Source organism: Cantharellus anzutake, assembly GCF_015039405.1.
Source record: "Cantharellus anzutake strain C23 chromosome Unknown EI90scaffold_54, whole genome shotgun sequence".
Classification (NCBI taxonomy): Eukaryota; Fungi; Basidiomycota; class Agaricomycetes; order Cantharellales; family Hydnaceae; genus Cantharellus; species Cantharellus anzutake.
The window spans coordinates 334,040-358,800 of record NW_024067004.1 but is presented as its reverse complement, the minus strand read 5'-3'; the positions used below and the strand labels follow the sequence as shown (position 1 = coordinate 358,800).

Below are 24,761 nucleotides of genomic sequence, written 5' to 3'. Positions count from 1 at the left end.
GCTTGTTGGCACCGCACAAACCTGTAGCCTTTTTTCGAGCAAGGCGTATTACGTAATGGCTAATAAACTTCGATTCGATGGCACCCAAACAATCAGGACTGAACTTTTCAGACTCAGACTATGATGAAGAAATTGACATCGAAGGCGACGACATACCTGCAGCCTCCAAGAGCAAAGGGAAGGGTAAGAGTGCGTTGAGGAATCGCGATTTGGGAGGGGGAAAGGATGTAAGTCGCCAACGTCGTACAGCGAAGTCACAGATGCTAACCCGTTTCTGTTACTGTCTGGATTACCTTCCGAAGGGATACTCTGGGAGCCACGTATACCCGAACATGGGATGCAGTCCAGGAAGATGAGAGTGGCAGCTTGCAGAGTGTTGTAGAGGATTTGCTCGTAAGAAGTCGACGGCGAAGGTACGAGGTTTCCGATGGAGACACGCCATTCATATTCGTTATCATCTCCAGACTTCTGGCCCCGCAAGGTGCAATACGACGAACGATCATTCGGCATCTAATTATTATCATTGACCTCTCGACCTCAATGCTTGATCGAGATATGCGTCCGACGCGTTTCGATCTCACACTGCAATACATGCGGGGATTTATTATTGAATGGTTTGACCAGAACCCGTTGGGGCAGATTGGGATTGTTGGCATGAGAGGAGGGTTAGGAGAAAAAATCTGCGACATGACCGGCAAGCGCAAACTGTTACCAGTTTGGGCGATGTCGGGACTGATCAGAAAGGCTCTGAAGGCAACCCCCAGGACGTCGTGAAGACTATATTGGAGCGTGCTAAGTTGCAGCCTGATGGCGAGCCAGCTTGCAGAACGCAATTGAAATGGCGAGAAGTAGCATGAGGTGAGTGTCTTCCCCTTGGGTAGAGATTATCCACTAAAAGTTTGTTGGATAGCCATCTACCGACGCATTCATCACGAGAAATCCTCGTCTTATTTGGTTCCTTGACAACTTGTGACCCAGGTAATATTCACGACACGGTTCAGTCATGTGTAGTAGACAGAATCCGCATCAGCGTCGTGGCGTTAGCAGCGGAGATGAAGATATGCCGAGATATGTGCTCGCAGACGGGAGGCATGTCTATTTTCTTAAAGAATGTATGTTGAAATTCCTAACATTAATCCATATAGGGTCATTTGGCGTCGTCCTGAATGAGGGTCATTACAAAGATCTCATGTTTGATGCTATTCCTCCGCCAGCGCAGCATGCTCTTCCAACTGGAAAAGGTCCCAACGCTCCTACTACATCTAATCCATCGTCTGACCTACTCATTATGGGCTTCCCGACGAGATTGCCCGAATCATCACCACCGAGCTTGTGTGTGTGCCACTCCGATCTAAAAAGCCACGGCTACCTTTGTCCGAGGTGTTTATCCAAATTGTGCGATGTACCCACAGACTGTGATATCTGCGGATTAACTATCGTGAGCTCCCCACATCTTGCGCGCAGTTATCATCACCTTTTTCCTGTCAAGCCTTATGAAGCAAGGTGAGTTTGCGACCTGTGCTGTTATGGTGATGATCAGGAATCTGTTCTAGATCGTCCGTTGCCGACGGTGATGAACTAGTGTGCACAGCATGCTCTCTGGCTTTCCCTTTACCACCCGTAACGTCGGAAGCCATGGAAGGTGTCAGCCCTGTTAGGCGCTATAGGTGTCCAGACTGCAAACATGACTTCTGTTCACAGTGTGATGAATTTATTCATGACATCTTGCATGTCTGTCCTGGCTGTAAATAGAACACATTCCCCTTGTGGGGGTGCCACGAATGAACCACATGCTGAGAACGTTATGACGGCTGTTTCCGGCTGAGTAGTCAACCTAACTTGTGTCCGTACGTCAATTCGGTTTCCTTCGCTCTGCACAGCGCTGCCGCTCCTTATTGCAGCGTCTTCAACACCAAGCGCTGCACTATCTTGTCCGCTCTTGTGGATTTTCCATGTTTAGAAGGCGGACACTCCTCGTTACCCTATTATCCATCTTTGCTGTGCAAAGCGTTTACGCCAATAATGCAGGCTTTGGCGGTAACTGCTCCCAACCAGCACAAAAACTTGCACATGGGACCTTTCAGCTTTCTACGGGATGCACACCACAATTCTACTGCGCTGCGAATAGTACCTGTGCTCACAAAGGTTGTCGACGAGCTGACTTCCCGTTCGGCTATAAGCAAGGAGCCCGACTCCCCCCCAAATGCTCGTCTCGCCAATTCTGCCCCGATGAGGAGGACCAGTGTCAGGATCTACTGCCAGTAGGTAGCTTGTGTCAGCTGAATCGGGATGGTATGCGCTTTGCTGTGGGAGCGCCCTGGAAACGTGACGAGCAATATCTTTCGCCTAGATCAATGTCAACCACCGTCAAATGCCAGGCAGCTGGCGGGTCCCCGTAACTTGAACGGAGCTATTTGCCTCAACTTTTACTGCATGTAGGTCATCTATCGTTGGTCTTGCATAGCGGTTCTGACAATAGTTCAACAATGTAAATTGGATTGTGAAGGTGGGCAAACGTGACGCTAGGCCAGCCTTGTATTGTTGAAAATGTACCCTACATCGTTTACGACTCAACAGGATCTCATCAGTTCATCAATGTCGTATCACGGTTTGTTTACTTCTCTTCCTTCAATACGAAATTATCTACAATACTCAGGTCGTTTGTTCAGCGATAATTGCGAGAATGGGCTCTACTGTGATGGCACGAAACGAGTTTGCATGAAACAGCTTGACCATGGGGCCGCGTGCGCAGCTGACAAAGAGTATGTGTATTTCCGTGGCACTCATTGTTTGTTTACTGAATGTTTCATTTCCCAGGTGTTCCACGATGAATTGCGACACCAACGGTGCGTGCGGCCTTGATCCTTCCACCGTCCAGCATGTCGCCACGTGGGTTTATGTGATTGTTGGTGTTGCAATTGTTGGAGGCAAGTGCTTCGGTTTCGGTATATGCCATATACTGAGTTGTGTCCCAGCGATGGCTGGTATTCTTATTACCCTCTTTGTGTTGCATCGCCGTTCGCGTGAGGCTGAACAAGAGAAACGTGCACAGTATTGGAGAGAGCAGGTTAGCTTCAGTCGACCCTTAATGTGATTCCAACTTTTGAATCTCCATTTGTTTCCAGGAAGCGTTCAGGAACAATATCTTGTCTATGCGTGAACAGGCACGCGCTTCATTGCTTTCGCTACCATTGCAGTCTGGTAACAACGGCTCACGCGGGGCGTTCAGGGATCAAGACTTTCCGGGGTCAGAATCTCAGAGCCCAATTCATTACGGATCCGGGAGCAGCGGCGGCCACGGCAAGACTTCGGCACTTCGTCACACATTTTCGGATCGTGATAACGACGCGGATAGCATGGAGGAAGCCCTCGTTCACTCTCATTCGCCGGATGATGATGATGATGTGTACGGCAACAGCAGTAGGCAAAGGAAATTGGGAGGAGGCAGGATTTAATCCGGGGTGCAGGTCTTCACTTTTGCCTCCCATCGGGAGTTCCAATTGAAAATTCCTCTACCGAATTTTGCTGCTGACGAGTTGGAGTATTTATTGCGATAACGGCGAGAGGAAACTGCGGACTCAGACTCGCAATCTACTTAGCATATAAATAATCGTCGTGTTGTGACCCTGCTCATCCGATTGGCTGTTGTCAAGTTGTCCGCGCTCCTGTCTGCCCTTGTGTGAGCGAACACTGGTACCCCTCACATTCAGTACGTTCGCACTTGTTCGACACTCTGTTTACTATGGATGGATGGATGGATGAATTTATTTGTGACTGTGATCGACACGGGTGAAAGAACTCTGGTAGAGGCTGGGATCCTGCCTAGGTGAAAGATGCTTGGGAGAGGGATAGTGGATGAGAGAAAGGTTAATTGTCAATGGATGGTGAGACATAATCAGATGATGTGGAGAAAAGTAATAACACGTAAGAGGGACGTGCGCGACTTGTTTCTCAAATTTCCCCTTGGCCACATTACCATGTTGTTGCAATAACCGGAGAGGTGTACCAGTCATATATGCATAAATACCCTTAATGGACATTTATACTTTATTTTGCATTTGACGGTTAAGCGCTGCTGGTATATATATAGCCATGGCTGGCTTCCTGAACCGTGTGACCATTGAAGCTTCTTTCAATTCCGTAACAAATCGCTTTGACCGCTTACCTCGACTCGTACAGCGTTCTCCGCTCACTTTGATATACCCAGACACTCTCTTCCAGCAATTCCAAGTTAGTACTCCGAGAGCTCCTCCCCCAACTTCGCCCGGTGAGTTGGCGGTCAGCACATCGCCCCAAATGGCTGCGGAAGAGGCAGAAACGTATGACAGTGGGACTCTCATTGCAACTACCTCACTTCCCATGAGCTCAAGTCATGAAGATATCACTCTGAAGCAGCATCACTTGAGGAAACTGAACCTATCACGGCTTCTGAACCTCCGCCCCCTACCCCCCCCCAAAGTCTCCAGTGAGATCATCTGTGTGGAAGGGAAAGGGAAAAGCGACGTACGAAGAAATTTCTGACAATGGCATGGAAAATGGAACAACCACGCCCGCAGCAACGGATCCTTTATGGGAACACGCAATTGAGGAACACATTGGGACGTATCCGCCGCTAGCTAATGAGCAAAAGGAGGAACGGAAGGTTTCGGAGGTGGGGATTTAGTTTATATTGTTCTTATTGACGCGTTTATTTCCCGAATAATGGGACTAATCTTGCGACATTCTTGTAGCATCTCAAACGATGGGAGTTACAAGAGAAAGCACGAAGGAAGGCAGCACGGGACAGTCGAGCCTCCATAATTTCTGGAGACGGACTTCTTTACCTCTCGGTGATGGCCAATCACACTCAAGGAGCATAGTTCGGCGTGGTTCGCTCTTCTGGTCTTCCAAGCAGCGTAAACCCGCACCCGGTTCTCAACCCCTCCCATCAGACGGAAACGACGAAGACGCGTATATACCTCAAGCCGAATCCCCAAACACACCCACCACATCTACGACGCCAGCAATCCATGTTTCGCGACCCGTCAAACCCATACCAAGACGACGAAGCAGACACGCTCACACTTCTTCACGTGGTTCACAAGATTCCATTGCTTCTGCTTCCTCCGCCGCAACAATCACGCCTTCCTCTCAGTCCCAACCACGATCTCAATCACATCCCCTGAATGCCCAATCTCAGTCGTTATCTCGTACTGTGTCTCAATCTTCTGCAACCCTTTTCGGGACCCTGAACCAACTCCCACAAGTGGAGCTTTCATGTCCTCCACGTCCGAAAACCCCTTTGAAAGCACCCTTCGTACCTCTTCGCCTGAGCCGATTTTGACTGAGGAACAGGAATTACAAAATATCACCTCAAAGGGGAAGGGTAAAGAGGGTCGTGTATTCGACCGTTTGCCCACTCCAGCACCGTTAGGCCTTCCTCCCCCAACGATAGGTGTGGTAACTCGGCCTCCGGAAAACACGCAACAAATGTCTCAAGACAAATCTCGAGTCGATAACGATGAGAATGAAGATGACGTAAATCCACCGTTCAATGGGCGGTGGTGGACCGATTGGTTGTGTGGTTGCAGGGAAGGAGCGGACCGGGGTGGCGATCATCAGGTAAGCGTTTTTTTTTTTTTCATTTCCAATTTATGAACGAACTCAAAAATCGGCCGATCGGTATTCCTTTACGCCATTTGATGCACAGGCTGGCAGTACGAACCCGATGGAGTAGTGGCTGGTGAACCGTATCATCCGGCGTCACCATCACAGCTCTCTCTTGCCGATTCATCTTACGACAATGCTTTCTTGGACTCTTCTAATCCCATCCGCCATCCGATTCGTTTCCCCTACTCGTTTTCACATAGCCGAAACACCTAATGTACCCCGAATATATACGCACTCGTTAGCCTTAATCTCACTGCTCTACTTGCGGTCCAACCACCCTTGCGTGACCTCGTTTTAGGGTAATCGAGTTGGTTCGTTTCGATATTACATAAAGTACGAAACACACAGCGACAAGCCGTATGCACAATGGGTGCTTTACGAAGTTTTAAGAAGAGTGCTAGTGCTTGCGTGTTCCCAGTCGGCAAAAGGGTCCCCTTCAGGGGAACTCGTCCCTCTTGACGTCGGCAACGGTGCCCGCATTGGGACACCCGGATGGGCCGTCGTTTGGTGGGTACTCCCTTCCACATTTACGTCAACGAGGCGTTGTGCCTCGTTTTCATGATGCGCAACGGGTGGGACCGTCGGTCCCTCGCCCAGTGATCCTCTCACTTCGTGTGCATGGCTGATATCCCCATCTACTTCGTCATCGTCCTCTCCAATCCGCCACACAGCAGCATCCTCCTGCTCGTCATCACTTGCTCTTAGAGCATCATCTTCTTCTATCCTATCATCATCGTCCTGCAAGTCAACTTGCGGCTCGGAACTCTTAGGCCTGCGACGTCCGCGGCGAACGTTGAGTGGGACCGGACCTAAAATTGTGGATTGTTGCGCTGCGGCTTTCGGTTCAGGCTTTTTGTTCGTGAGAAGGATGACTCCGACGATAAGTATGACGATGGAAACAAAAATTGCGAAGAGTATCTGAAGCCAAAAAGTCAACGAAGATTACATGAAAGAAGGGAACCGAACGAACCCAATTACTGTAAGCGTCGACTTCGTCGTTAAATATAAGTGAATTTAGGAACCCGGAAGCGGTGTACACGGCATAGAACATAGGTACCACGACTGAAATTGGCTCCGATTGAGGTAAAAATCAGGTGTGAGATCAGGATGACATACGAGTGCTGTCATAAATCTTTAGTGCCCGGTTCAGACATATGATTTGGAAGATGGCGGTACATCCAAGAAGCATGAACGTAACGAAGGCGGCAGGGTGAATGAACTAGCAGACATAACAGAATGAATGACCAACAGAACACGATGATTGCGATGATTGCGGCTTACTTGGTTTCCAGTGTTGATGTGCTTCAAAGATCCGGATACCAATTTGACACTAAACCCACCACCAAGTCAATAGACGCGCTTTACCAAACTAGGCTAAGATACCAACGTGGCTTTGGCAAACACCAAGCAAGCGCCAGCCATGGCGCCGCCATTGCATGCCCAACCAATGCCAAGAGTCCAAGCAATAACTTTGTCATCTCTATCCGAAGTCCAAGTTTCCATACGTTTCCTCAATGTTTCCATCGCGCTGTCCCATTTCGTCTTAGCTTTAGCCCAAACTCCGCGAGGTTCTGGAGTTCTTGGTGTTGGCATGCGATGAGCAGGTAGCACAGATACTTCCGCGCGAGCGTGGTAAACATTTTCCAGCTGTGAATTGCAGATATATTGGACGATGATAGCACTCCCCATGAGCAAGAAGTATCCAATCCATCCTGGTCTTGCCCACAAATGAGCAAGCAGGCCTAACGAAAAGTCCTCTTTGAGACCTGAGTTGATTGATCCAAAAGCTACAATCCCTATGACCCCGAGTATAACAACTGCTGTCCCCTGTGGAAAGAAACACGTTCAAGGAAAGATCAGGAAGGCTGGAATCCGACTCACATATATGTCCATGATGGTGATGGGTGTGCCCTGAAATAGATAATTGGTCAAACGTGCAGTTAGGCTCACATAGCTAACGTACAATTAAAGCGCTCGCGAACAGGAAATTAAAAATCAGAGAGGATGACCCCAGTGGGGCGACATACTCTGAATGAACAGGGACGATAAATAATTCTTACATGCATGTAGGAAATCTGACGTTCGACTCACCAGCTCTCATGTAGTCAAGAGCCTGTCAATGATCAATATGACGACCAACAGGGCTGGGAGGCTACATACCAGACTGGATCCAATTAATTGTGACATGCTGAGGGAGAATGAGCATGTACAGGCTATAATGGTGTGTCGGGCACCCACATGTACAAAAGCATTCCGATTACCCATAATGGTCGCAGGTAATCCTTTCGCCGTGAGCCTTTCGGGAGAGCCATGGTCCGTACCTGTCAGAGACATTCTATCTGCAGCTCATGTCAAGAAATGAAATCACTAACATGGTCGAGTTTGGTTATATTCAAACCACCTATATGGGAGAAATGAGCATCGTAATGGCGAAGAAGGCTTCGAGGCTCCAGACCTGCATTCAGCAGAGATGCGATGATTATGATAGAGAATCCTACAACCAGACGTTGTCAACTATGCATTTAATAGGGTTGGCTAGCCTCAGACAACCTATTATGAAGGCGACCACAGGGCTGGGAGAGTGACACGCGTCAGGCTAGGCGGCGACGGCGACGGCGACGGCTGCAAAAACGTACTGTGACGGCGATTGGCCAGCTGGAGGCGACGCAGTTGGCGACACTGCAGAAGATGTGACAGTAGATGGGTTCGTTACATTAGATGACATCCAAGTTAACTTGGGCGTCCCTTCTGCTTTGCGCCACAGTCAGTGTGATGAGACCGATCAGGTGATGGGAACGCTCACGTCATTTCCGGCGCTTATTCATTCGCCCTCTCACACTCTAATGTAATGGCAGACAAATTAAAGCACCTTCACTTTGAGCATAACCTTCCTGGTGTAGAACCATGGAGGCCACCTTTCAAGCTCCCAGAATCTGGGAATTTTGACTCTCTCCTTAATGACGCATACTTACTTCATCTCCTCGCCATTCGACCCGAACGTGTCTTGCCACCAGGGAAGAGCATTGCATCCGTTTTCTCCGATGCACCTCGTGAAGGGACTCCGCGTGATACCACGTCCCTGGAGCAGCAAGTAGCACACATGGTCACACGAGCATTCTGGGAGGAGGTCAGGGGCTTCGATCATCCTTCTCCGATCCGCGGTGTCACCTAATGTCATGGGTCCCCTAGGCTATTAGTTCTCTGTCTTCTCAATACTCCGGGACCATTATCAGTCGTCTGAGCCAGCTCTACAGGGACATGCACGCAGTCCTGCTACCCGTTCTCCCATCGACTCTCCCAATTATGATGACTCTGAGTCGGCCTCTTTCCCCGTCATCGTCCCCCCTGATGTCAGGTATAAACGTGACACGCGTGGTTCTCCATGAGCTTCGAGAACGCTGTGCGCCAGCGAGAGATCCCGAGATCGATTCACTGCTTCGAAAAATTAACAATCCTGTGTCAGAGAGGGAGTTCCCCAACCTCCTTGTATCAACTATTCGCTCAATATTCCAAATAATAGAGGAAATGACATCTGATCTCCATCACTTCAGGCTGTCTTCGCTGGGGGAGTCCGACATGAGGCAACTTGTGAGGGCGGAGGCGCAAAGGAGAGAGCGGGAACTCGTTCTAAGACTCTACGGTGGCTCTCTAGGTGTCAGTAGACCTTTTCGGGAGTGGGTCAGCTTTCCAACCACAACTTCGGAGCCACTACGATGGATAGCGAGGCTTATATCTTCACTTTCTACTCCCATCTCCATCTCAGTTCATGATCCTCCCTTCACTGAGATGCCTCCGGAAGCGGGAGCGTTAGCCCCTTCACCTGAGCAACCCACCAACATTCTGCCTCCCGTTTTCCTGCTCTCATCGCCGCTACTATTCCGTATTCAGAACCTCCTCCAGGCTCTGGTGGCATGTGCATGCCTTCGTGTTTTTGCATTTCCCTCCACATCATCCCAAGCGCAACAAAGAAATCATGCTGCTCACTCACAGAAAGCACAGGGTCCCTCAGAGACTACGTTTGTTTCCAGAGTTTGGACGCTTCTCAATACTGAAATCGATCGTGGAGGATACGCAGAAGCGGAAACAAAGTTGGTGAACTTAGAGGATGAAGTTATTCATGTGGCAAGATTTCGCCAATTAAACGACGGGGCGTCGTCAGGACCGCAAAATCTCTCAACGAGTGAGGAAGATCGCATTAGAAACAATGTTCGACGAATCATTCGAGCAGAAGACCCAGTCTTCAAGCTGTTTATGAAAAGAGTGGCGGATGCGATAGATCAGTACATAGTCTCCCTTCGGGAGCCTGCGTCCCAATCAGGAGCGAAGCATTCTATGGTACCACTGCGTCTGAGAACAGGCAGACACGTCGGAAAAGCACAAGATAATAGTTATAAAGCACCTTTACTGGACCAAACCATCCCTCTACCAATTGTGAAAGGATTTGAGGATCATGCCCTAGTTGAAGGATTGGGGGAAATTACGAAGGAGATCTTGGATTGCATAGTATGGGTTGAAGAAGTTTGGCAAGATGCATTGGCCTCTGGCTTGTTTAGTCCAACTAATCATTAGAGATTGGTCTCACCCGAACTTTTATATACTAAAGGATTGTAATAAAACACACATGTTCGCATCCAGATCCGTCCGAATCTGCAGGACATCACGACGAGTAGATCTCCCATCGAATTCTGATATCCTTAACTGCCATTTTCGTGGATCTTAGCCGCCTTTTCAACTTGTCTTCAAATTCTACTACATCTCGGAGGCAAAGCGACTGTTCTCCAGACTCCAACGCTGCAATGTTCACGTCCAAAAAAAGATTTGCGCCCCTCCGTAGGCCAGTTACAGGATCCAAGAGTTTGAGAGTCTCCGGACCATGTGGCGGAGCAGATTTGAAGTCCTTCACTTCACTGCGAATAATATTCATTACCGGCTCGAGGTCTCCAGCCGGCAGCGCTCTGTCAGTTAATTCGAATAATGCACCGCCCAACAGTTCGAAAGCTTGGTGAAGAATTAGAAGGGTCACAAGTAAACCTGGAATAATCCATTCTTCTCAGAGTGCAAGAAATGCTAGGGCACGGGTGGCACTTACCGCCTATCGGATCGAATGGTAATTTTGGGAATACCCAATTGCCAATAATCGCAATAAGGCTAACAAAACTCGAATACATATCGCTTCGATGATGAAGTGCATTCGCCAATAATACCGGACTGTTTTCGGTTCGGGCGATAGAGGCCATGATCCGATAAACGGATTCCTTGATTAATATACTGAAGACTGCAATCCAAGCCGCATTTGGATCTGTTGTTGAATCCAAAGGGTGGTTGAATGATGAATCAGAAGACGCCGGAAAGGGGATACGAGCACGCAGGAATGGGATAGATTCTTCAAGAAGCGAGTAAGAGTGACCACCGATCGCGAATGCTGCCAAAAGTAGGAATATGGAGACCACTGCCTATGCCGTGGCAGCAGCGTCTTCAGGCAAAGCAGGGAATTATTGCTTATATGCTTATACTCACTGTCCCTACAGATTCGAACTTTCCATAGCCGTAAGGATAACTCGGGGAAGGTGTTCTCCGGGAAAATGTGTAGAAAAAGAGTGTGATTATGTCGCCCGCTAAGTCTGCGGGATAGAGATCGTCAAAGGAGTTAGTAGAAAAATACTGATAATTGCTACTGACCACTTAACGAATGGCCAGCATCCGCTAACAACACTGCGGAGTTCAGGTACCTGCGGAGACATTTAGCCATTGTCGAATACGTGGCAAGTTGGTAAGACGTGCCAGCCAGCTGCTCCTTTTATGCCAGTAAGTCCAAGATTGGCAAAGAATCCTAGCATAGTGGCGCGAGTACCACGATCACCTAAAAGGATGAAGTCAGAGCGCATGTACGATAACCGCCGTCGATTTTGCAGGCACCTCCGGTATTTAGTTCTGTGGTGACGAGCTCCTCAGCTTCATGGCTATGACTTCCACGATCGTTCTCATTCTCGACAGGCATGTGAGGTATCGCGAGGTGTGGCAAGAACGATACTGGGAGGGAGGATAAGGTCAAACTGATATTTGCATTTGTTGTTTGCGACGTGGCCACATCAATTCACTTTGATCAATGAATATTCTTGTATCAACTTCATTTGATGCCAGGTGGGCTCGCACTCCAACTGCGACAGCATGGGAGTGAAGGCAATCGAGTGCAATCACTATAAGCTGTCTTGGTCACTACAATCTGGTCTGAGAAAGGTCTCGATCTTGGCGCTGCTTTCTACTGCGATGCTCGCGCGTTGGAGCGCTGGGTCACCAACAAGCGCTTATCACATCAGGATTTTGATTATTGATACCGGATAACCTAAGATCGTTGACTCGTTGCAAATTAATCAGTCTAGGGGCACCGTGGATTTTCCGTGCTTGTGGCACACCTGGTTTCATCAGCTCTTTCCGCTGTGCTGGACACCACACTAAGCAGCCTCTGGGGTGCTCTCACACTAGGCAGGGTCCCGGCCTCTAACGTAGCAGAACCCGCGGAAAAGAACAATGTCATTTCCCTCTACTATGAGGAAACGGACTCGACTATATAACATGATTCGAGGGGGCACCCCATGAACCACCTTGGAATTAGCACAGCAGTCAGCATGACGAGCTCTAATATTCGAACTCGCTGATACAGTCAGTCACTGGTCACATGTCGGCATGGCCAGTTTCACTCCGTGCTTTCCTCCGCCTTTTTTCCGTCGCGTTTCCCCTTTCGGGAGACGGGAACCCTTGTTAAGGATCTGAGACACCATCAGTGTGGTGTCATAATGTAAATACAAGGTTGGAGTATTTCAAACACCTCCTTTCCCGACCCACCCGCATCTTGAAAGCATTGCTCATTCAAGCCCCATTATCCTACAAGGCGCCAGTAAACTCATCTGTAATATGGCATTGTGTGGAGGCGCTCGTTCATCTCACGATACTGGCATGAGTTTCATTGAAGCGCACATTTGAGATGTCTGCTACATCGAACGCGGACATCCCTCACCCCCACCTACCTCCGAAACGGCTGCCGCAGTTATCCCTTGGGGTAAAGGAGTGGTCCTGGACATCACGCATATGGTAACATCCAATCATTGAGTTCCTTTTCTCAGCGGGTATACATTCCCTTCTCGACGTTGTTCTCCTCGGCTTATGGCACTCCGGTCATATATTAGGAATAATTAATTCTTTTATTCCATTCAAAATATTTCATAGACGTTATATTTTGCCTCGTATTCCCATCACTTGAACGGACCGGCTGTATTGCAACGGAGTTGGCCGAAGTGACATTGGCACACTATTGCCTCGTTTTACCATCCCTATATACCACAATCTACCGGGTACAAATGACTTTAGCTGTTGTCGCTCTCAGCTCATCCGCCCGTGCGAACGGCGCGGGAACCGAACAACCTTTCGTTTTTTTTTCGGGACTGCTTCCCGGCCTCGGTTCCAGATCCATCCGTGGCCGTCTTGCTTACCGAGGGTGCATCATACTTCGTTCCCACTCCCTATTTCTGTGGCCCTACATCAAAGGATACTCTTTTCATGAAGTAATGTCGAGCACCACCTCATGCATCTAGGGTTTTATCATCCAAGCTGGTGCATTATCCAACTCCTTGATGGTCACTTCCGCAGCAAAATAGCATAAAAACGTGCTGCGGTATTTTTCGATAGCGCAGATTGATGCCATCAGTCCCAACGTCTTCAATTGATTCGGAAATCAAAGTATCTTCTAACGTATTGGCTTACCTGCATTGCATTCGGGGATCCTGACCCCTCCAGTTGTAACAATTCGTGAAAAATTCTAGGAAATTGCCGCACTGGCAAGCCTTCTGACTGGGGCTTTTTCGGATAAATGCTCACCTGCGGCCGCTGATTGTCCACTCGATAGTATCTAGGTCGGCCCATTTCCGTAGTCGTAGAGATCTCACTAGCTCCGATGCTGGCGAATCTTGTACTGTTTTACGTGGAAGTTTTTCAGGGGGCATTGTGCCCATGGGCTTCACCATTCTCAAGTTCATTTGTGACCCTAGCTTCCTATCGGTTCCTACATCAGGAGTGTGCCAGTCGGACCGTCACGGGAACGGACCTACATACACCCCTATATTGAAATGCTTTATGAATGCGTGTGTATCGCGGTGGCTGGCTAGTGGTCCGCGATATAAGTGATGTTTCCCAATGACTAGAAACAAGTTCTAAGACGATCAGAGTCGGAAAATCGTAGTGGAGCGATCTCCATCTCTCGCGCGCAGGAAGACGTTTCAAGTGAGCCGAACGTTAAAAGCGTAGCGCTGCGTTGCGTCTTACCTGACCTCTACGACTACTGGCCATGCAAAGCCCATTAGTTGAAAGCGCTTGCTTGATTGTCGGCAACATACTACTTTATTTCTGCCTCAAGGACCCAAATAAGGGTTTCACAAAGGAGGACCGAGTCCAAAATGATATCCAAGGTGCCAGTGGGTTCATTAGGTTACTCCTGATGAAAGTAAGTGACCGGGAATTCGACCCTTCGCGACACTGACGCTGGTTTCCCATACATTCACAGTACTCCTTCCTCCTCTTCACTTTCACGGAGCTGTGTCTTTGCCTGATGCCGCGCCCAACTCATCCGTACTTCCTAGTCGTACGCCCTGGAACGCTTGAGAACCTACCCCTTGGTTTATCGCTTGCCCACAAATATTCATCCCTCGCATCCAGTCTTCGTCTCTTGAGCTTCCCTATCTTCGTTGCGAGTGGTGCATTTCGTCTCTGGGCGATGCACACTCTCGGAGAATTTTTCACATTCACACTCTCTATACGTGAAGGTCAGTATTCTGTCTGAGTTTTTCTCTATAGTGCAAGAACGCAGATATGATTGACTATTAGGCCACAAACTGATCTCTGATGGTCCTTACGCCTACGTGCGCAATCCAAGTTATACTGGGCTCTACGGATTTATTGGCAGCGGCACCATCATCATGATTACAAGCGAGCTGGCTGAAAGAATTGTTGGCCTCAGAACCACCTTGACTCAAACCGGCTGGCTAGGGACAACACTTTTGACCATTTCGGGAATCACCGCCATTCGTATCGCTCATCGAAATGTTATAGCCCCACGAATCAAGAATGAAGAGACGATGCTTGAGGGCACATTTGGGCCTGAATGGGAGGAGTATACGAAGAAGGTCCCATATAGGGTTCTACCGCATGTTTGGTGAGGTTGAGGCTCTGGATTTCAGATTTTGGTGTGCCCTTTTCTTGCCCATTCGATGACTGTCCCTCTCCTATCCGTGGCAAATGGAGTGAGATCTAAGCGCAGCGGTCTCGGAAGGTGTATACTAGAGTACCATTCCCCCGCTTGCCCCTTATTGTCTGATAAATGGGCTGTATAGCTACCCCGAGGTTTATATACGTAATTTACAGTTCTCGGCATGAATAAATAATTAATGCATCGCGGTTGTGCATATCGTATTGTATTTCTTCTTGGAGTCATTCCAACCATCAAAAACTCAATATTGAAATCGCTCAAGAAGCGTCCACGTCATGACCAACGATTCCTTAGACGAACCTCTTACCAATGTCAAGTCAAACATCATATTGATGTATTGGCCGCACATCAGCACCACGGCTTCACTCTACTTATAACTAAGATATTCCGTATCTATGCGATCGTGATACATTGTTGACAAAAACGCAAACAAGATCTCCAGCTGAGAGTCCGACTCTAAGCACTTCCATCCCTACTTGTCCTAGCCTCCACGCCATTCGGCAGCAAAGTTGACAGACAAATCGCCACGACAGGGGCCAAACTCAGGCACAAGAAGACTCCGTATCCTCGCAGCCAATCATGTTTTACTGAAAGAGCGAACAAACTTGTGGCCGCAGCGGGTCCAAATGCGCGTGCCAAACTGATAATCGTCTGGGCTGCACCGTTTACCGTCCCAGAAGGGATGGTGATGGTGAAGCAGCGGTTATGAACAAGAAAATGGATCCTACCCAAGAAGTGTTGAGCGTGAGGTGGTTAGCATAAGGGTATGGGAATGAAGGAGGAAACGAACCAGTCCCATGTCATATATCGACCATATAACCATCATCACACCAATGATAGCGAACTTGATCCAGGATCTAGGATAGATTAGTGTAACTTCACGTACAATCGGAAAACAAGCTAATTGCAGAAATGAGAGGGAGACCGAGAAGGTAAACGTTTTCTTCCCGCCGAATCGTTTATGTACCCTAGGGAACACGAGAAACTGTGTAGCGCCACTGACTCCACCGAGGGAAGCGAGAATATTCCCGATAACCTGGGGAGGGAGATTGAGACCACCAGCGTGAAGAGGGACGGCAAGGAACACCGTGAAGACAGCGAACAATGATATATTAATTATAGCGAAAGCTGCGTAATTTGCAATGGCAATGACCACAGGTTTGGTCATCGCTTCACGAAGGCTAGGAGTAGATGGATGGCGTGGTGTCGACTCAAAGCGATCATCCGATGGAACCGACCCATACGTTGCTCCTCTTGGTACGCGGCGCACGGATTCATTAGTCTAAACAGTGCCAAGGAAGGATTGAATTAGGAGTAGACAAGAACGTCTTTCTCGGTTGGACGAACCTCTTTCAAAAACATGATTCCTATGAAGAAAGCAAGGATGGGGAAAGATGCAGCAACCAAACATGGAAGGAAATACGGGTATTCCCTCCAAAAGGGATGGTCAAAATAAGCGGGGAAGCGCTGGGCAGGATGTTGGAGCGACCCTCCGATGAAGGGGGCTGACCATTCGGGGGTTGCATCAGGAGATGGTATCTTGCACCATAGATGAGGAAACACTTACCAATGGTGAATCCAGAGATCCATGCTACAGGGAGGAACGTGAAGAGAATAGCGCGATTTGTGTCGTCAGACATCTCAGCCATCATTGTTTTGACGACACCAGCGTTTCCATTAAGGAAGCCTGCAATTGAGCGACTTATGATGACCTGGGCGTATGTCTTAGAGAGACCGAACGATATCATGGATAATGAGAGGCCTAGAAGGCCAAGAAGGAGAATTGGACGACGGCCAAATTTGTCAGAGGCTTTGCCCCATTGGAGCACGGTAAGAGCTGCCAGTATGAGGTGAGCATGTGGTCTCGCTTGTAACTGATAACAGATCGTGGGTACCTTCAGCAATGAAGAACAGCGACTCCTAAAAAAATTGAAGAGGAAGAGGTCGGTCAATGGTGAATGGGACAGCGGTGACAACTCACTATGAACCCAACATAGTATCCAGTTGCCTTTGGATCACCATGTGTTATACCTAGCTCATCCACAAGCTGCAAATAACGTAAATTTAGACTAATACGCTAGTAATCTGCTGAGTGGCTTTCCTGGGAAATGAATGGAAATATGCAACACGCAGCGACGGGCTCCGAGAATAGAAGGAGTAACAGTATCGCAAGCTGCTTCTTTGGCAGGGGAGTCTGTTTCAAATCCCCCACTGCGTCCCAGGCGGTGGTATCTTCGGCTACCAGGTGAGATCGAAGAGGCGTTGTCTCTTGCGGCTGATGCTCCATAGGTGCGAACACAAGGAAGGACAAGCGCTGGTTGGGGAAGGGAAGGGGAAGGAAAAGTACTCCCGCCTAGATTTTCATATTCCACCGATGGGGTGACTCATCCGAGCGCCCGATTACAATCAAGGAGAGGAAAAAGCAGGGGCCGACGACTCCCCGGGAATTATTCGGACAGCGGGAGATTCCATGATGTCGGAGCAACGGTGGGTGACATACGGCGGAGATGGGAGCTTAATTTACACCATATTTGGAAACATCAGACAACCATCACCAATTCTAACTTTTTGTGCAACTCGCTTATTCCCCTTGCGTAATAGGCGCTCCCGTCAACTTCCGTGTGTGGCTGTATTCGGGGAGGTCCAAGCCGGTACTGCTGAAGTGAAACCATGAAACCGACCAGACCCCATATTGGCTGCACTAGCTGTCATAGGAAGCGTGAGTGAGGTGAGATGCATCGCATCTCAAATTCATTATATAGTTGTTCATGACGTTGACTCTGCCTTCCAGCATTTAGCTAAACGTAGGAATCACTCCACCCATCGCTTTGGATAGCCTGCGGCATAGCAAGTTGGATGAGGCATGTAATAAATAATCCCATCCTGCAACCTTCGTATACTTCACGACTGACTCACCATCACCAATCTCACGAAGTACCCACATTAAAATGAGTGAGGAAATGTAAGAGAACCTTTTATTTCCAGTCCAGGACCCCATGCATGATGCTAAAAAACAATATCAGGCTTCGGTTCCGCTCGCACCGTCTGGAGAAATTCCGTTATGTTAAAGCAAGGCTCCAAAGGCGAATCACAGGAGACACGTAAACAAACCACAACAAACCGTGATTGTTTATCGCGTCTGCCTTGACGGTCCCGTCATACCGTGGTAGCCTCCGCCGGCTTTATTCTCGAATGTTTTCTAGAGGACCCCGGTTCCAACCTGAAAAGCGAAATGATGTGCCTGGTCCTTGCGCGTACAATACGGTAGATCTTGATGCCAACACACACAAGAAGGGTGCGTTTTTGGAGAAGACGGACAGATTCTCAAAGGAAATAGCTGTAGATGGGCCAGGTATGGATGTTTCCAAGGCCGTCGCTTGAGTCCTTACAGTAATTCTCCTAGGTCCGAATGCTTACCTAGGAAACCTAGAGCCTCGACCAATTTCTAAGCCGGCGATATCGTCGGCAGTGATCCACCAACAAGTAACACCGCGTCATTCGGCCCGTGGTCACCAGTGTTCTCATACGGTCATATAGCTCGATGCCCTCAAGTCCAGATTAGAGAAAGAGCATGCGCGCGAAATACAAAGACTAGATCAAAAATTATCGCGATTAGAGGCAAAGAATAGCGAACTTGCAAAGGAGCGGGCAGCGTTTCAAACATCGTCGTCTCAAGCTGAACGTGAACTACGTGAGATATGCGATTTACACTTCCACCGAATCAATGTGCCAATGTCCTTCTCTCCTTGTTAGGTTTGGCAGCCCAGAGAGAAAGCACGCTAAGGGTTTCGGTGAGTGCCATACCTTCCTAAATCCGTGCCTTCCTGTATTGACGTTCTCCAGCTCGAGAAGACTGAAGAGGCCGTAACGCGTCTCCAAGAACGAGCAGGGAACTATGCGACCTTGCAGAAGAAACTGGACAATCTTCATGAAATCCACATCGAAAGTAAGCGTCAGGTGGGCAGCAGGTCTCGTGGTTTGACCTATCGCAGATGTTAATCCATCTCAAGTACAAGGAGCAAGTCGAAAAGCTCCAGGCTGAGTTTGATCGACAGCATGAAGAACATTCCAATCTCCAAGCCGAACTCAGGTCACTTCGAGCGTCGTTTGAATCGGAGAGAAAGCTGCACACCGAATCATCGGTTGCACAGCAGAAGGCACGAGGCGACTTAGAACAATCGTTACGTGTTGAGAGGAAAAAGCTGGAGGATGCTTTATCAAAACTTGACACAGCCGCCTCGTCGGCGGAGAATGCTGCTCAGCAGAACATTCACCTTCAGGAGGAAGTATTCGCCGCCAGGGAAGAGCGGGATGCCGCTCAAACCACCCTGGAAGCCCTGAACGAAGAGATCGACGCCCAACGGTTAGCTATGCGGCAGGCGGCAGAAAAATACAGCGACTTGACTTCACGCTCTGTTTCCATGGATATTTATCGTGCGCTTCGGTTTTCTCATGCCCAGAAGGAGGTGGAGGTTGTTCGACTCGAGCGCAAGCATGCGGATCGTTCTGGTCAAGTAACCGAGCTCGCTCAAATGATTCGGAATGCTGAAGAGATTAACGCCCTTTTACGTGCCGAGCTAGACATGAGGAATGAGGAGATTCAGCAGCTAAGGCTGTCATGTCGTGAACTCAGCGAGCAGGATTGTCGTACAACCGACCTGAGGGAAATCCAGAGTATGCAGGCGTCGGTTCAGGAGGGGTTGGATGAATACAACCGACACCAATTCGATGCGCAAGTTTCTTACGCGAGGAACGAGAAGCTCATCTCGCAGCACTGCCTGGCCGTCCTGAAAGAGGTCCTCTCCACTCTCCAGGGTCTCTTCGGCTCCACGGAACTAGTCGAGAGATATGTCGATGCCACCGTTACATGCATCCTCCCTCGACTCGCTTCTCTGGAGGCGCATGCTGATATTCTTGAGACTTCAAATGCATCAAAAGATGACCAGCTCTCTGCACAAGCTGAACGTCTCGAAGAACTGCGGTTGCGCGATGAAGATCACGAACGACGAACACGAGAGGCAGAAGAGTGCTTAGCCCAACAAATAGCCGAAGGTGACCGCGCCAGGGCAGCCACCGCTCTCCAGATGAAAACCTTAAATGACATGCTTGCCCTTGCGAAGATTACGGAGAAGAATTTGTTGAACGATGTCGCAAGGCAGGTTCAGATCGTTCTCTGATGGAAGTGACTGATGACCACGGACCTCAGTTTGGAAGCTTCACTCAATGACGGCGTCAAGTTCCAGGAAGCTCATGATGCATTGCTAAAACAAGGTGCGAGGGCTATCGTTGCATTGTGAAATGGGAGCTGAGTGGTCGCCCCAGTTGACATTCTCGTATCACGCAATGTCCTCGCGGAGGAAGAGGCAGAGCACCTCTCCAAATTCAATGCACAGATTCTAGGTCACACAAACGTCAATCAACGCATCTATTACGTAGATCGCCTCAGAAAAGAGATGTCGGAGATCAAGCAGGTAGGTATTCTGCACGTATGTCACACAACGTCGGACTCACACTAGAGCAACTCGTTAGACCCTAATTACCGCCGAATGGGAGCGAAATGCCGTGAAAGAGGAAAATGCTCGCCTGCGGCACGAACTGGATCTCTATAAGGCAGTCAAGCCAACCAATGCACCTCCTTCGCATGTCGTCATAAAGGATGCCTCAGCGCCGCCACCCCCCAAGATGACGCGGATAGACCGCGTACCGCTCGCATCGCGGGACATGAATGCAGACTGGCAATTGGAATCGTTCAAGTCTATCCAGAAAAGCAAAGGAAAGCAGGCTGACCACATGGACAGCATGAGCATTACCGAATTGTCGAGTCGGATTTGAAGGCTATGGTGGATTTATGTATTCTTGATTTATTCGCGATTTGTTCTGCACTTTGCTTTGTTGTCGCTACATTGGACTGACCCTGGACATATATATTGGAATCACGAAATTGGTGCCAGCGGTTCCCCATCACAGGTTTAGGCTACAGCTTATAGGAAAATGTTCCACCAGTGCTGAACCCAATGAGTAGACCTGATGTCACGACGCACGCTCAGGTAATAAAGCCATCGGAAGCAACTGGGATCGAGGATCCATACTGTTGACTGACGCGTCCATTGAGGTGTTTTATCGCAGTCATAGCGCGCAACAACTCGGAGATAGTATCTTTGGTATAACAGCCAACGATCATCTAGATTTCCGTTAGGATCGACGATGAAACTCACCTTCAAGACCGTGCAGCAGCAAACGTTCACCCTTGAGGCAGAACCATCTGATACGGTGGGCGACTTGAAACAAAAGATCAACGAGCTTCAAGGGCATCCTGTTACCTCACAGAAGATTATTTACTCCGGTTCGTGAGGTTCCTAACTGATTTGACCCCATCTGACTCGATAGGGCGTGATTGACATGCAGGGAAGATACTGCCGGACTCGAAGACCGTTGAATCATGTAACTTTAAGGAGAAAGACTTCTTGGTACTAATGGTGTCTAAAGTGCGTCCCCAGTTGCATGCACTGGCATTTTTCACCCCATCTCTCGATCGGTCTGACACGCCTTTTCGTCGGTAAACTTGGTGATGGATTAGCCTAAGCCCTCGGTCGCACAATCCACTCAGCCATCAGTGGCTTCTCCTGCCGCCCAGGCCCCTGCACCCGCTGCTGCGTCGCCGCCGACAACAACGGCAGCGGCCCCACCAGCGACTGATGCGATTATTCCAGCGACCTCGACCCCTGCAGTCCCTGCTACCTCTCCAGCGCCACAACCTCAGGCAAGGTTCAATTCAACTGATTCCTTCATTTCCGGTCCTGCGCTGCAAAGCACGATACAAAACATTGTGGAGATGGGCTTCGAGAGGGAGCAAGTTGTCAGGGCGTTGAGGGCCAGTTTCAATAATCCTGACCGTGCCGTGGAGTATCTTATGACGGTAGGTTGGACGTTTTTGTTGAGGTTGGCATCTGATTTACATGAAATTGACGTGTGTCGCTCTCATTGAAGGGAATCCCTGAGCAGTTATTGGCTGAGGCTACTCCCACCCCTCCACGTTCTGTTATCGCACCTACTGCGAACCCTTTAGCATCTGCGGGAGCGGCTCCCCGGCAGGCTCCGACGCCGGCTCTTCCAGGGCCAGCTCCCGCTACGCGCCCCGGCCCACAAAACCTCTTCGTGAGCCCCCTTCATTCAGCTCCCCATTGACGTACCATTAATTCACTTTCCCCATGTAACCCTCTAGGAAGCAGCGCAAGCAGCACAGCAACGTGGTCAATTCCACAACTACGCCGGGGGTATGGGTGACGACCGCATTCCTCGGCTGACTCCAGAAGAGATCACCACTCTGAGAAATGCACCCAGTTTCCAAGAAATTCGGAATTTAGTTCAAGAGAATCCGGCGTTCATACAACCCTTCATTCAACAGCTGGCAAATAGCAACCCAATGCTGGCGGCGCAGTTGACTGCTCACCCAGAGGATTTATTCCAGTTGCTTGGAGGGACCCTTCCTGGTGACGGTGATGGTGATGATGGGGAGGGAGATGATCACGTCCCTGGTTTCCCTGGTGCAACCCAGATTCATGTCACTCCAGAGGAACATGCTGCCATCGAAAGAGTATGTTCACGTTCACTTCGTTAGATATTGGGACTTTTCCAATCTGACCGACTCCTTCTTGCGTCCCGCTCTTACTTCTTATGCACAGCTCATGGCACTCGGTTTCTCTCAAAGCGCCGCGATTCAAGCGTATTTTGCTTGTGACAAGAATGAAGAACTAGCCGCCAATTTTTTATTCCAAGCGGGAGAGGATCCAGATGACGTGTGAAGGATGGACAATCCAGCGCATAGGTAGCCATTTGCGTTGATGATAGCACTCCTTTTACCTATATCGCCACTCCCATACGTCCGTTGCTGTGCATGTGTCCCCTTTTCTGAGCTTCCGCTTTTCGTGTACCGTATGGATGTACGAGTAAAAGCAAAAACCCCAATGGACGACATTCAATTGATTAGAGTTGAAACGTATGTAAATATCCACTCAGACGTCATCCAGAGACAGTGCTTCGCCTTACAGCTTGCTCAAAGTCGGACCCCCGGCATCCTTCCATGCTCCAACTTTGGCGCCCTTATCCATTGACAAAATCTTCTTGTACTTCTTCTCGTCCATTGTACCAGAACAAAACCGGATCAATTCTTCGAATTTATCATCGACGAAGAAAGCTGCGTTTGCCAAGGTTTTGTTGAGGTGGAGATTGGGGATTTGAGAAGAAGGGAGGTCCCAGGTTACGGATGCTCGATCGTCGTTGGGACGCTGGGTTACGGTGATGCGGAGGGGGAAGTTGATGGTGGCTTCTTGATTGTGTTTTGTCATGGAGTAGCTGTGTGGATGGTTGGGTGAGTGGAGAAGTGAGGTTAATGCTTGTAAAGGCATCGACTTACGCTCTGGGAGAGGTGCCTAGGGCGATGGCGTGCGATTCGAGGACGGGACGGTTTGGGTTGAATTTGTTTAGGTATCGATGGACTTTATGATCTCCGAAAGACCTTTCACAGAAGGTTTATTAGCCTCCGACAATGTCAATGACCTTCCCAGGAAGCAAAATAGAACGCAAGGGACGAAAGAATGATTCATTTAGAGTATGTAAAACGTACAAGTATCCAAAACGCCCCGAAGCTTCTTCGGCCAATGTGTCGAAGACTTTGGGGTCCTTTGCTTCCATTGCTTGTTCAATCATTTTATCGGCATGGACGGGGTGGAAGAAGCGAAGTTCTATGCATAGGCAGGAAAGGGAGACATTGGTGAGAGCCTGGCACAACGCCCCATCATTCGGTGCATCATGCAGTTGGAATACTCACCATAAAGGAATGAGTCTAGTGTCTCCTTGAAGGACTTCTCGGAGACTATAGTGTTACGGATTGTACGCTGGACGTAGGTAGAACGCGACATTCTGGGGAAATCAGAAGAAAGAAGAGAAAGACGAGTGCAACACTCTTCGAGGTGCAGGTGTGAAGGTTGTCGCAGTGGAAGGTAGTGAGGTGAACGCAAGGCGGTGCGGCATTTTGGCGTATATAAGTCAACGAGCTATAGCGAAGGCGGTCACAACCGCTTATTCAACGCCGCAACGCGGCGCTGCCGGATCTTGGGACTGGGGAAGATCCCCACTGACATGATCCGCGTTAGGATTGAGATACTGGGTCCAGATCAGTGACACTGCCATATGAAGTGCATCGAAGACCGCAAGGTGAGAAACAGGCCGTAAGGCAAGTCCAGGATGCGGGCGGAGGTCGTCTTCCGACAGATAAACGTTAGGAATCCCACTATGTATTCAGGGTGCAGTGATCAGCGCTACCCTGACGGTCACACAGGATTTCAGCTGCGCGCGAATGGGAAAACGGCTAATGGTTCTAGCCTTTCGTCTGGTAATGCGGCGCCTGCATGAAAAGAGCATCGTAATTGATTCAGTGGGACAGGAATCAGGGTTGGGGGTTGCACGCTTTTCGTGGCTCTGTCGTCATCAACTAAGTTAAACAGTCATTATAGAATGACGGTAATATGGGATGGCAGTGGGTGCCCAGATCAAGGTGAGGAGGCTGGAAGGCCCAGTCTTGAGGTATGATCTCAACTCCCAATTACGGAAACTCAAACTCAAACTAGAAGCCTCTGATGGACACGGGGTGGAAAAACTCACCCTTACAGCCTCATAACTAGAACAGCTATGCTCGCCGGAACAGCCTGCGCACAATCGCAAGGAGCGTGGGAAACATGCTGTTGTATGTCACGCTTCGGACTTTTAGTTGGCCTCCTTTTTCTGTGATCGATGAGCGGGATAACAGCTAGAGACGGAGGGATAGCCTTGACAACACATTTATACTTGGGGCTCTAAA

At 49.2% G+C, this 24,761-nt stretch overlaps 11 protein-coding genes across 11 annotated transcripts; 7 read left to right on the top strand and 4 right to left on the bottom strand.

Annotated features, from left to right (window-relative positions):
- Nucleotides 1-77: 77 nt before the first annotated feature.
- EI90DRAFT_3281886 (Ssl1-like-domain-containing protein) lies at nucleotides 78-1,805 on the top strand (the record flags this gene model as incomplete). The annotated part of the gene is made up of 8 exons (XM_039066858.1): nucleotides 78-253; nucleotides 303-413; nucleotides 465-694; nucleotides 754-796; nucleotides 820-858; nucleotides 911-1,089; nucleotides 1,146-1,503; nucleotides 1,554-1,805. 8 exons carry the CDS (start codon nucleotides 78-80, stop codon nucleotides 1,750-1,752), a joined length of 1,335 nt encoding a protein of 444 aa, XP_038912134.1. The 3' UTR covers nucleotides 1,753-1,805.
- A 16-nt stretch (nucleotides 1,806-1,821) lies between these two features.
- EI90DRAFT_2976586 (uncharacterized protein) lies at nucleotides 1,822-3,893 on the top strand. Its single transcript, XM_039055883.1, has 7 exons — nucleotides 1,822-2,292; nucleotides 2,351-2,435; nucleotides 2,507-2,608; nucleotides 2,670-2,762; nucleotides 2,818-2,927; nucleotides 2,976-3,067; nucleotides 3,126-3,893. The coding sequence occupies exons 1-7, from the start codon at nucleotides 1,953-1,955 to the stop codon at nucleotides 3,453-3,455; spliced, it is 1,152 nt and encodes a 383-aa protein (XP_038912133.1). The 5' UTR covers nucleotides 1,822-1,952; the 3' UTR covers nucleotides 3,456-3,893.
- Nucleotides 3,894-5,256: 1,363 nt separating this feature from the next.
- Nucleotides 5,257-5,716, top strand: EI90DRAFT_3019192 (uncharacterized protein; the record flags this gene model as incomplete). Its single annotated transcript, XM_039057320.1, has 2 exons — nucleotides 5,257-5,601; nucleotides 5,690-5,716. 2 exons carry the CDS (start codon nucleotides 5,257-5,259, stop codon nucleotides 5,714-5,716), a joined length of 372 nt encoding a protein of 123 aa, XP_038912132.1.
- A 2-nt stretch (nucleotides 5,717-5,718) lies between these two features.
- Nucleotides 5,719-8,441, bottom strand: EI90DRAFT_3073443 (uncharacterized protein). Its single transcript, XM_039061441.1, has 14 exons — nucleotides 8,286-8,441; nucleotides 8,200-8,222; nucleotides 8,105-8,143; nucleotides 8,022-8,050; nucleotides 7,888-7,970; nucleotides 7,810-7,837; nucleotides 7,741-7,762; nucleotides 7,613-7,677; nucleotides 7,531-7,560; nucleotides 7,037-7,476; nucleotides 6,931-6,979; nucleotides 6,766-6,868; nucleotides 6,620-6,711; nucleotides 5,719-6,567 (listed from the first exon to the last, which is right to left on the bottom strand). Exons 1-14 carry the CDS (start codon nucleotides 8,372-8,374, stop codon nucleotides 6,025-6,027), a joined length of 1,635 nt encoding a protein of 544 aa, XP_038912131.1. The 5' UTR covers nucleotides 8,375-8,441; the 3' UTR covers nucleotides 5,719-6,024.
- An 11-nt stretch (nucleotides 8,442-8,452) lies between these two features.
- Nucleotides 8,453-10,280, top strand: EI90DRAFT_3157068 (uncharacterized protein). The gene is made up of 2 exons (XM_039066094.1): nucleotides 8,453-8,776; nucleotides 8,839-10,280. The coding sequence occupies exons 1-2, from the start codon at nucleotides 8,498-8,500 to the stop codon at nucleotides 10,216-10,218; spliced, it is 1,659 nt and encodes a 552-aa protein (XP_038912130.1). The 5' UTR covers nucleotides 8,453-8,497; the 3' UTR covers nucleotides 10,219-10,280.
- A 26-nt stretch (nucleotides 10,281-10,306) lies between these two features.
- On the bottom strand, nucleotides 10,307-11,647 carry EI90DRAFT_3146725 (uncharacterized protein; the record flags this gene model as incomplete). Its single annotated transcript, XM_039065450.1, has 6 exons — nucleotides 10,307-10,680; nucleotides 10,739-11,102; nucleotides 11,167-11,270; nucleotides 11,329-11,378; nucleotides 11,431-11,509; nucleotides 11,539-11,647. The coding sequence occupies 6 exons, from the start codon at nucleotides 11,645-11,647 to the stop codon at nucleotides 10,307-10,309; spliced, it is 1,080 nt and encodes a 359-aa protein (XP_038912129.1).
- A 2,193-nt stretch (nucleotides 11,648-13,840) lies between these two features.
- On the top strand, nucleotides 13,841-15,068 carry EI90DRAFT_3073437 (uncharacterized protein). The gene is made up of 3 exons (XM_039061440.1): nucleotides 13,841-14,143; nucleotides 14,204-14,462; nucleotides 14,524-15,068. The coding sequence occupies exons 1-3, from the start codon at nucleotides 13,988-13,990 to the stop codon at nucleotides 14,853-14,855; spliced, it is 747 nt and encodes a 248-aa protein (XP_038912128.1). The 5' UTR covers nucleotides 13,841-13,987; the 3' UTR covers nucleotides 14,856-15,068.
- Nucleotides 15,069-15,224: 156 nt separating this feature from the next.
- On the bottom strand, nucleotides 15,225-16,697 carry EI90DRAFT_3073434 (major facilitator superfamily domain-containing protein). Its single transcript, XM_039061439.1, is given in 6 exon segments — nucleotides 15,225-15,332; nucleotides 15,343-15,545; nucleotides 15,575-15,629; nucleotides 15,692-16,187; nucleotides 16,253-16,410; nucleotides 16,473-16,697. 5 exon segments carry the CDS (start codon nucleotides 16,651-16,653, stop codon nucleotides 15,362-15,364), a joined length of 1,074 nt encoding a protein of 357 aa, XP_038912127.1. The 5' UTR covers nucleotides 16,654-16,697; the 3' UTR covers nucleotides 15,225-15,332; nucleotides 15,343-15,361.
- Nucleotides 16,698-17,844: 1,147 nt separating this feature from the next.
- Nucleotides 17,845-20,955, top strand: EI90DRAFT_2179828 (uncharacterized protein). The gene is made up of 10 exons (XM_039052660.1): nucleotides 17,845-17,867; nucleotides 17,929-18,257; nucleotides 18,309-18,388; nucleotides 18,443-18,596; nucleotides 18,659-18,696; nucleotides 18,749-18,862; nucleotides 18,916-20,060; nucleotides 20,112-20,176; nucleotides 20,228-20,376; nucleotides 20,435-20,955. Exons 2-10 carry the CDS (start codon nucleotides 18,098-18,100, stop codon nucleotides 20,735-20,737), a joined length of 2,208 nt encoding a protein of 735 aa, XP_038912126.1. The 5' UTR covers nucleotides 17,845-17,867; nucleotides 17,929-18,097; the 3' UTR covers nucleotides 20,738-20,955.
- A 5-nt stretch (nucleotides 20,956-20,960) lies between these two features.
- EI90DRAFT_3000080 (uncharacterized protein) lies at nucleotides 20,961-22,947 on the top strand. The gene is made up of 6 exons (XM_039056307.1): nucleotides 20,961-21,248; nucleotides 21,311-21,390; nucleotides 21,483-21,821; nucleotides 21,893-22,060; nucleotides 22,128-22,499; nucleotides 22,588-22,947. Exons 1-6 carry the CDS (start codon nucleotides 21,110-21,112, stop codon nucleotides 22,705-22,707), a joined length of 1,218 nt encoding a protein of 405 aa, XP_038912125.1. The 5' UTR covers nucleotides 20,961-21,109; the 3' UTR covers nucleotides 22,708-22,947.
- On the bottom strand, nucleotides 22,948-23,823 carry EI90DRAFT_3129053 (uncharacterized protein; the record flags this gene model as incomplete). The annotated part of the gene is made up of 4 exons (XM_039064151.1): nucleotides 22,948-23,257; nucleotides 23,319-23,420; nucleotides 23,529-23,646; nucleotides 23,733-23,823. The coding sequence occupies 4 exons, from the start codon at nucleotides 23,821-23,823 to the stop codon at nucleotides 22,948-22,950; spliced, it is 621 nt and encodes a 206-aa protein (XP_038912124.1).
- Between the last annotated feature and the right edge of the window lie 938 nt (nucleotides 23,824-24,761).

What these genes read in the sequence shown, in the direction of transcription:
- EI90DRAFT_2976586 (XM_039055883.1), top strand. Translation starts at nt 1,953, where the DNA reads ATGTTTAGAAGGCGGACACTCCTCGTTACCCTATTATCCATCTTTGCT. An exon ending in TGCCTCAACTTTTACTGCAT is followed by an intron (nt 2,436 to 2,506) that starts GTAGGTCATCTA and finishes TGGATTGTGAAG; the next exon opens with GTGGGCAAACGTGACGCTAG. An exon ending in GCGTGCGCAGCTGACAAAGA is followed by an intron (nt 2,763 to 2,817) that starts GTATGTGTATTT and finishes TTCATTTCCCAG; the next exon opens with GTGTTCCACGATGAATTGCG.
- EI90DRAFT_3073443 (XM_039061441.1), bottom strand. Translation starts at nt 8,374, where the DNA reads ATGTCATCTAATGTAACGAACCCATCTACTGTCACATCTTCTGCAGTG. An exon ending in GCTGGCCAATCGCCGTCACA is followed by an intron (nt 8,223 to 8,285) that starts GTACGTTTTTGC and finishes TCACTCTCCCAG; the next exon opens with CCCTGTGGTCGCCTTCATAA. An exon ending in ATCGGAATGCTTTTGTACAT is followed by an intron (nt 7,838 to 7,887) that starts GTGGGTGCCCGA and finishes ATTCTCCCTCAG; the next exon opens with CATGTCACAATTAATTGGAT.
- EI90DRAFT_3157068 (XM_039066094.1), top strand. Translation starts at nt 8,498, where the DNA reads ATGGCAGACAAATTAAAGCACCTTCACTTTGAGCATAACCTTCCTGGT. An exon ending in CACGAGCATTCTGGGAGGAG is followed by an intron (nt 8,777 to 8,838) that starts GTCAGGGGCTTC and finishes TGGGTCCCCTAG; the next exon opens with GCTATTAGTTCTCTGTCTTC.
- EI90DRAFT_3073437 (XM_039061440.1), top strand. Translation starts at nt 13,988, where the DNA reads ATGCAAAGCCCATTAGTTGAAAGCGCTTGCTTGATTGTCGGCAACATA. An exon ending in TTAGGTTACTCCTGATGAAA is followed by an intron (nt 14,144 to 14,203) that starts GTAAGTGACCGG and finishes ATACATTCACAG; the next exon opens with TACTCCTTCCTCCTCTTCAC. An exon ending in CACACTCTCTATACGTGAAG is followed by an intron (nt 14,463 to 14,523) that starts GTCAGTATTCTG and finishes ATTGACTATTAG; the next exon opens with GCCACAAACTGATCTCTGAT.
- EI90DRAFT_3073434 (XM_039061439.1), bottom strand. Translation starts at nt 16,653, where the DNA reads ATGATATCGTTCGGTCTCTCTAAGACATACGCCCAGGTCATCATAAGT. An exon ending in ATATGACATGGGACTGGTTC is followed by an intron (nt 15,630 to 15,691) that starts GTTTCCTCCTTC and finishes CTTCTTGGGTAG; the next exon opens with GATCCATTTTCTTGTTCATA. An exon ending in TCACCATCCCTTCTGGGACG is followed by an intron (nt 15,546 to 15,574) that starts GTAAACGGTGCA and finishes GACGATTATCAG; the next exon opens with TTTGGCACGCGCATTTGGAC.
- EI90DRAFT_2179828 (XM_039052660.1), top strand. Translation starts at nt 18,098, where the DNA reads ATGTTTTCTAGAGGACCCCGGTTCCAACCTGAAAAGCGAAATGATGTG. An exon ending in TCAAGCTGAACGTGAACTAC is followed by an intron (nt 18,597 to 18,658) that starts GTGAGATATGCG and finishes TCTCCTTGTTAG; the next exon opens with GTTTGGCAGCCCAGAGAGAA. An exon ending in ACATCGAAAGTAAGCGTCAG is followed by an intron (nt 18,863 to 18,915) that starts GTGGGCAGCAGG and finishes ATCCATCTCAAG; the next exon opens with TACAAGGAGCAAGTCGAAAA.
- EI90DRAFT_3000080 (XM_039056307.1), top strand. Translation starts at nt 21,110, where the DNA reads ATGAAACTCACCTTCAAGACCGTGCAGCAGCAAACGTTCACCCTTGAG. An exon ending in TGGTACTAATGGTGTCTAAA is followed by an intron (nt 21,391 to 21,482) that starts GTGCGTCCCCAG and finishes GTGATGGATTAG; the next exon opens with CCTAAGCCCTCGGTCGCACA. An exon ending in AACATGCTGCCATCGAAAGA is followed by an intron (nt 22,500 to 22,587) that starts GTATGTTCACGT and finishes TCTTATGCACAG; the next exon opens with CTCATGGCACTCGGTTTCTC.